This window comes from Glossina fuscipes, unplaced genomic scaffold (genome assembly GCF_014805625.2).
Source record: "Glossina fuscipes isolate IAEA_lab_2018 unplaced genomic scaffold, Yale_Gfus_2 28, whole genome shotgun sequence".
Lineage (NCBI taxonomy): Eukaryota > Metazoa > Arthropoda > Insecta > Diptera > Glossinidae > Glossina > Glossina fuscipes.
This window is the reverse complement of record NW_023998423.1, coordinates 11076704-11085112: the sequence shown is the minus strand read 5'-3', so window position 1 is coordinate 11085112 and position 8409 is coordinate 11076704. Positions and strand designations below refer to the sequence as shown.

General features: G+C 33.8%; 1 protein-coding gene across 1 annotated transcript; it reads left to right on the top strand.

Annotated features, from left to right (window-relative positions):
• Nucleotides 1–5840: 5840 nt before the first annotated feature.
• On the top strand, nt 5841–8303 carry LOC119636669 (protein peanut). The gene has a single exon (XM_038032199.1). It carries the CDS (start codon nt 6557–6559, stop codon nt 8159–8161), a length of 1605 nt encoding a protein of 534 aa, XP_037888127.1. The 5' UTR covers nt 5841–6556; the 3' UTR covers nt 8162–8303.
• Nucleotides 8304–8409: the final 106 nt, after the last annotated feature.

The window sequence follows — 8409 nt, the reverse complement described above, 5'->3', positions numbered from 1 at the left end:
AATTCCGCTTACTTAGAAAACATGAGCCAAACCGCATACGTGGATTGTACTAAGTTATTAAGCTATTAAAATAAATAAATATTTCATTTTTAAAATCAATTTTTAATAATTTTTTTTTTTCAAAAACTATTCATTCATTTTCATAATATGTTTTCCGCAGCGAATTAGTTAACTAGAAAGCTTACGGCTTACAGGTATTAATTTTACCTAAGCTTCACATTTATGACAATTAAGATATATGGGGCTGGATGTTGCCGGCAGTTTAAGAGAGCTGGCCCTGACATAATGAAGGATTGTTCATTATTGTTGTATACTAATCAGATTTAGTTGCTTTCCCAGTTTTTAAAATCGGTCTTGCGGTATTTTTCGAAGCATAAGTTTGAACTGCTTATTCCTTATTCTTTATGACATTTTTTAAAAGACTCTAATGCTTCCGTTTATTTTCCGGCTAACTTCGACGGAGACTTTTTCTTACGAACCAATCACTCCGAGTCTATACTCATAATCGTGAAGTGTGTGTTACGCATATTGATACCCAAAAATGGCTGACTCTCTTAAGGGCATCCAATGATTATCACCGATGCCTCATCCCGTTTCTGGTGGAATTTTTTAATTTTATTCGCCAGCGAATTAAGATCACAGTCGTGTTAGTTAACCAGCTAACCATTAACCGCCTGAATGGCCGAAAGCGAGGAATCTCGACTAGTAAATCAATGGTCTTGGGTTCGAATGCCAAGTACGGTAGAGTTTTTAATAAAAGCCGATAGCCTTTAGATGCTAGTGCTTTAAGGGCTTAGTTTAAGAGTTAATTTCTCTGGCCAAATTAATAATAATAATAACCGGCTATATATAGCTATTCTGTGCGATCTAATTTGTGAAAATAAAAGTGTTGTTGTTCGTAAGGAATAATAAAAATGTCAATTCGCACTCATCGCTGCCGAGATCGCAATATTTTAATAATTAGCGAAAATTCTCAGCTAATCTTTAATTTTTGTAAGAAATACTTCAATTTCCTATGATGATCGGTTTTTGGGCAAAAAAAAAAAATATTCTTAGAAATTCCAACTTTTACGAATTGTTTCGATCATGCACTTCCATGCTTACGTACTTCCAGAAGAGAAGAATCCGTCGTACTGTTCTCGAAAACGCTTACGTCATTTTCACTTGATTTTCACTTTTATTAGGATAGCTTAACTTTGTTTGCTTTAAACCAAGCTTCATCTTTGACATTGTTGCGCAGATATTCAAATTTATTCCAGCAAATCTCAGAATATCCACACTCTGTGCAAATTCTTTCATCTTAATTGCGTGTCAATTGCATTGACTTTTAATTGTAGCAACACATGCATTCATTGCTGTCGTAAACTCCTCAAAGCCATAACAAATTGAAAATGATTTGGTCGATAAAAGATGGCCTTGACGGTCAAGAAATATTTTATTTGCCTAATACGATGCTCAATCTTTGTAATGCTGTAGTATTTTTACAAGTACGACTAAAATCGCAAGGAACAGGGGTGAGAGCCAGAGTTGTAGCATACCTTAGAGTAGTTAGTTAAGTATTTTATCTATTGTGGAAAAAATTAAGAAAAATCTAACCATAATTTTCATTTTCATTTGTTCTACATGCTCAGAATTTTAAAGTCAATGAAACTTTTCCCACGTCCTGTAAAGGTTACTGCTTTTCAAGCATAATAGATGCTTGTAAAATTCAACTACCTTTACTTATACCCTTATCTTAACGTTTACCTTTACCACCCCTAACGTTGTTAGAAGTACAGTAGAGGCTTTTAATGCATTCCTGTAGAGTGGTTACCACCAACACATCACCCATATAAAAACAAAAGATCATTGGTAGTTGTTAGCGTACAGACTTTTAAGGATCACCACGCAATTCATCATTTGCACACAAGGTAAAAAGTCTTCAATACGAGTGAAAACTTTTTCTCACGATCACATTTGTAAAGGTAAATGTATGCGTATGCAGGCATATTTGAAACCACGTGCAAAAGGGGGAAGGCAACCATTTGATGACGACGGCAAACTCACCACCAAAGTTGTTCTTATATGGACATTGCGACGCTGAAAAACACAAACCGCGTTATGCGGAAGGAACTTAAGAAAGTTTTGTTTTTTTTTTTTTGGCACGGTTGAGAGAGCACGTTTAAAGGACAACGGACGCGAAATAAAGACGCCCTTATTTACGTATATTAAAAATCCTTTACAACTATGGGAATGTTTGTGTATTTATTTTAAATATATCGGTATTTATTTATTTGTTTTGTTTTTCAAAGACCACGAAATCTTTCAATACAATCATCATACTATGGGAATGTTATTGAGCTGCAACACTTGCGTAGAAGGGAGAATCATAATAATTATGACAATCATGGGACAAACGGTAACCTAAAACCAAGATTATAGGGGGAGGATAATGTAAATGAGGCGAATTGTCTCTAAGTAAATGCGCTCGTCAAAGCTAAGACAAGATTCATAAGACCTAAGTGACGCAATAATGCTAATGTAAAAAGAGGGGAGATAAGTATGCTTAGTAGACAAAATTATGACATTAATAAATATCCAACGAATTTGAAAAGTAGACAGAAGAAGACTGACTGTAAGATTGATTGAGAAGATCAAGGATCAAATAAAATCTATTCTATGCATGCAGGATGTGAACATTACGCGTAACCGAATATATTATGAGAAGAGCTTGTTTAAATATATCAACTTAAATTACCAATCATTGAGGTAAACCTAAAAACTAATTCCTTGTCCAAATCTTTAAAGAGAAAAATGTCTTAAACATTACGACAAAAGTAGAGGAACATTGTTAGCCTCGATCTGAACGCAGATTAACAAAAATTTGGCGAAAAGAAAGTTCGGTGTTTGGGTGCCACATGATAAGATTGAAGAAAATGTGCTCAGTCCAATTGCTATCTACGAATATCTACGGGTGCGCTGGTTCCAAAATTTACCGCATAATGATAATGAAAGAAAAGGGAAATATTACTAAATTTAGTTAAAACGAGGAGGAGCAGTAGCATATGGCAGTAAGTTTGTGATGTGCACTTGTTAGAAAGGGAAGGTGATCTCAATGCCCCATCAGCATGGCAGCTTTAGATGTTCGTTGTGCGTATAGCGATTTTGGTTCGAAAGAAATGGTAGTGAAATGTCAGCGGAAAGGGTATCACAGACAACTCTAAATGCAATTTTTATGATATTTTGATGAAATTTGATACACTGACGTGTTTTCGGACGAACGGTTCGAACCACTTTTTTTAATTTTCAAAATTTTCAAAAACTCTCTGTATAATAGTATTTCTAGCTTCTAACTTCCTATGAAAAGTTTGAATCGGCTGGGGCAACCTTTTGAACCTTATCTTATATAAACGCTCTGATGAACATTGAATCTTCATATAGTAAAAATGTTTAGTTTTTCACATTACATCTTATAGTTGTGATAGCGAGTCCTACCTGCTGGGTACGGCCCTCCGGGGAGTCTCGTGATGGCTGTGGTTTTCATCATTCTTACAGCGAATAATCAGAGGTAACGATAGGCATCAACATTTCCCAGAATGGGTTTATTATAGAAATAATATTGTACTCCAGCTGCAGTTGGGGTCCCTAGTTTATAGGGATTGTCTAACTTGTTGAAGCATATCGGTGACGCACGGTTAACACGCACGTCATCGGACGTCGTGAGGTGAAGTTTTATGGACAGGTATTCACATTAAATTAAAGGAACATACATTATGTCATGAAAATTGGCTCATTAGAGTAGCGTTATAAATAAATCGACCGTAACGAATTTAAAGCAATTATGTTTCCATTATCTATTGTAACTGCTGCTACTTTGACAACTTAAATCGTCAAAAACTATTGACAAAAATATCGCAAGTCAACCCCAAGAGTAGCGGTTGAATTTTCGGCGCCAACGAGAAATGATCCCATATTCAAATTAAATTATTATAGACTATAAGATTTCATGTATACGTTTTTATATAAAATAATGAATACTGATTGCTACGATGTTGAGTAACAAAGAATTTTAACAGAAAAATGTTTTCTACTTTGAAACGAAAAAAAATGCTTCCATTATTAGTATGCAGTTAACGTTGCTAGTAATGTTATTTGACACACAAATCGTGAATTGACTTTTCGCACACTCCTAGCCTGTTAAATATGAATGCCATTTAGTCACTTTTATTCTTTTTGGTTTCGTTTATATTTTCTTTACTCACAATAATAAAATATTTTAACCTAAGCCAATTATTAATTTATTTACAAAAGTTAATTAAAGTTAACTAAACTTTGATTTTCTTTTAAAACTCTTTTACTGGCAACAAAAAAGAAATAGAAAAGTAGAAAAATAAAGAATTCACATGAATGAGAATGGACGCTGTACCTACCGTGTAAGAATTGACGATTACCTAAAAGGGAATACAAATCAATACACTTCTGGTAATCAAATTCTAACTGTATTAATTTTTTATTTTCAATGAAACATTATTTTCTTTTTTAGCATATCTTATTTAATTTAATGGTAAGCCCAGTTAAGACAATAACTAATAATAAAGAGGAAAACTTGACTAAATTAAATATCATTCAATTTGAAGATAAGAAAAATATGGAAAGATCGTAGAAATAATCATTTTTTTAAAGATGCAATTAATTTAATTTAGATATATTGGAAAATTATATGAAAATTACGAAACATCACCTTAATAAGAAATATGCAGCAAAGTACATTTTACTCTCAGAAATAGAATTTTATTATTCTCAGCTTATTTTAGCGTTTTCGTAAGGAATGTACAGGAAAGTAAATGTTATTCTCAGAAACGTCTTATTAATAAAGTAAATGGAGAGTCAAATAAAATGAAGCAGAAGTCGTCAATCTTTCCATCAGTTTATCATATGAAGTCCAGCGGATCGTTTTGGGGAATTTTCCTGACATATAAATGCAGCTGCAGGATAAAGGTAAAAGAATTTCTATTTATGAAATTTTTAGTGAGCTCATTTGTTATCCGGCGACAAAGCATTTCGTTGTTTACTTTTTAATAAAATGTGAGATCAACTTGTTAAAATCCGGTAATATGAACGAGTTAGATCTAAAGCAGCACTTAATTCTGCTCCATAATTTTAACGAATTATTTATTACTGTTCGTTGGAACGTTTAGCCTCAGTAATATCATGACTGTGCGGAATGTTATTTTTACACATTTTTATATCTTATTTCGTCATATAAGAATCACTAAATGGTCCTCATCATATGTATTTATAATTATTTTTAATTCCACTGTTTTAAATAATGTCCATATATCCTGAATAATGCCCATCAATACCTTTCCAAATAAATTGCTTTGTTTTACTTGCGTTTTAACAATAGTAGTGAAATAAAGCAAAATTATTTCTTTTTGTACAAAAGATTAAAAAAATCGTGCTGGCAATACTGCAAGTAAAGAAGAGAGATAGGGAGAACAAAAGTTAAGTGATTGTTAAATTGCATTTACAGCAGCAATTAAAAATTGCTAATGCAATTCTTGTCGTGTTCGTTAATAGTACAAAATATAAATTCAATACGATTAATTTTCTAGGAATATAATTAGCATTACGGTAAAGGTAATTTAGAAACCAGATGTTCGCTAAATGACCTCAGTAACATATGTTGAATTGGGAGTTCTAGGTACACAATATTATGCAAATTTACTTATTCTCGGCATTATATTTTATTCAAGTACAATTTTTTTTTTTATTTTTGGAAATAAAAGGAGAATTTCCACATTTGCTTAGACTTTATTAAAAATTTAATTTTAGATAATTTATATTAACATAAAAAATATCTTCTTCATTAAAGAACGCACCAAATATTTATATCGATTTCAACATATGCAACACATTTATTTGAAGAAGAGTGCATCTCAGTTTATAGAGAAATATTCATGGAGACTTGTGAAGAGATAGCTATAGCAAGCTTGTGTAATTTTAATGTAAAATTCTTTATATACGTCTCTTTTACACTCACAGCTAAAGAGAGTAGATTAATTCGGCTTTGAGATTTACTTCGTTTAGGTTTGGAGAGCAAACACTAACAAAACACATTAAATAGAAGCAAAATATTGCAAGCCATTGTATTGTAAAGATATAACGCTTGTGGAAAATAACAAAATACCGAAAAATATTAAATGTAAACGAAAGAAAAAAGGAAATTTTTTCCTGTGTGTAAAACAAAGAGAATAAGGAAAAATAGGTGTGACATGAAGAAATGAAAATTGTGTTTATTTTGGAGAATTTTATGTGAAATTTATTTTGACAAAAATTAAAAGTTGTCTATAACAAAAATTTAAACCAAGAAGAAATAAATAAATAAATAACAGCCTGCGAATTATTTAAGATAGCTAACTAATCGGAGAGCACGAGGAAAAAGCTGTCTATTACTATAAAGAAAGAGAAAAAAATTGCTTTTACTCAAGTAAAGAGTTGAATTTATGCGTCTTTGAGAGTGTATACAAGCGCAATAATTTAGAGGAAGGGAAAAATTAGTAGTTTACTTAAGAAAATGCAAAGTCCACGTACAAATGTTAATGGAGCCATATCATCACTGCCCAGCACATTGGCTCAGCTAGCTTTAAGGGATAAGCAGCAACAGCCACCGCCGCCTATTCCGCACTCATTGCCGACAAGTGTACTGAGTAAAGCGGCTTCTCTGCAGCAGCAACAACAACAGCAACATCAGATGAGTACAATGAACGGATCCGGAGATGCGTCATCGAATAGTGCAGGCCACAACGATTCGAATAAATTGACAACGGAATTGCAAGAAAAAGAGCAACAGAATCAAATGCAACAGCAAAAGCAAAAGCCACCGTTACCAGCGCGTCAAAAGCCTATGGAAATAGCGGGTTATGTTGGCTTTGCAAATTTGCCCAATCAGGTATATCGCAAGGCTGTTAAAAGAGGCTTCGAATTCACTTTAATGGTGGTCGGCTGCAGTGGTTTGGGCAAGAGTACTCTTATCAATTCCATGTTCCTAACGGATGTCTACAACAGCGAACAATATCCGGGACCTTCTCTAAGGAAAAAAGAAACCGTTGGTGTAGAAGCTACGAAAGTCTTGATGAAAGAGAATGGCGTTAATTTAACTTTAACAGTAGTGGATACGCCCGGTTTCGGGGATAGTGTAGATAACACGAATTGCTGGGTTCCAATACTGGAGTATGTGGATAGCAAATACGAAGAATATTTAACAGCTGAATCGCAGGTTTATCGGAAGCAAATACCTGATAATCGGGTACATTGTTGTTTGTATTTCATTGGACCCACTGGTCACGGCTTGCGTCCGCTCGATATAGCTTGCATGCAGTCATTATCAGATAAAGTAAATTTGGTGCCTGTTATAGCCAAAGCGGACACTATGACTCCGGACGAGGTGCATTTATTCAAGAAACAAATTCTTAACGAGATAGCGCAGCATAAAATCAAGATATATGATTTCCCTTCAACTATAGAAGATAACGCCGAAGATTCGAAAACAAATCAAAATTTGCGAAATCGTGTACCTTTCGCGGTAGTGGGTGCTAACACCATTGTCGAGACCGCTGATGGCAAAAAGGTAAGAGGGCGCCGCTATCCTTGGGGCTTAGTCGAAGTGGAAAATTTAACTCACTGCGATTTCATAGCGTTACGTAATATGATAATACGAACGCATCTACAGGATTTGAAAGATGTGACTAACACCACGCACTACGAGAACTATCGTTGCCGCAAACTATCTGCTTTGGGCGTGGCGGATGGCAAGGCTCGTTTATCTAATAAAAATCCTTTGACTCAGATGGAAGAAGAAAAGCGAGAACATGAATTAAAAATGAAAAAAATGGAAGCAGAAATGGAACAAGTTTTTGAAATGAAAGTCAAAGAGAAAATGCAAAAACTCAAAGATTCAGAATTGGAGTTAGCCAGACGTCATGAGGAGCGCAAAAAAGCCTTGGAATTGCAAGTACGAGAACTTGAGGAGAAGCGTCGTGAATTTGAGCGCGAACGCAAAGAGTGGGAGGAAGCCAATCATATCACCTTAGAGGAATTGAAAAGACGCAGCTTGGGTGCTAACAGCAGCACAGATAACGCCGATGGTAAGAAAGAGAAAAAGAAGAAAGGATTATTTTAAGTGCGAAAATTAATGAAAAGAAAAAACCAAACGCTCTTAAAAAACGATAACAGCAGCGAATAGCAGTATTTTTTTAACTTTACTTTCTTAACTTTTTTTAAAGTTTAAATATTTACTTGAAAAAAAAAATCAAAACTATTAACTTTTATTTTTATAATGGTTTTTTTTTTTAAACCTAAAAAAAAAAAAAAAAAAAAACGAAAAAATCTTTAGTAACTGAAAGAGTTCTATCATTTCCCAGGAAGCTA

Bases quoted from the DNA above. Each gene is read 5' to 3' on its own strand.
- LOC119636669 (XM_038032199.1), top strand. From the start codon at position 6,557: ATGCAAAGTCCACGTACAAATGTTAATGGAGCCATATCATCACTGCCC.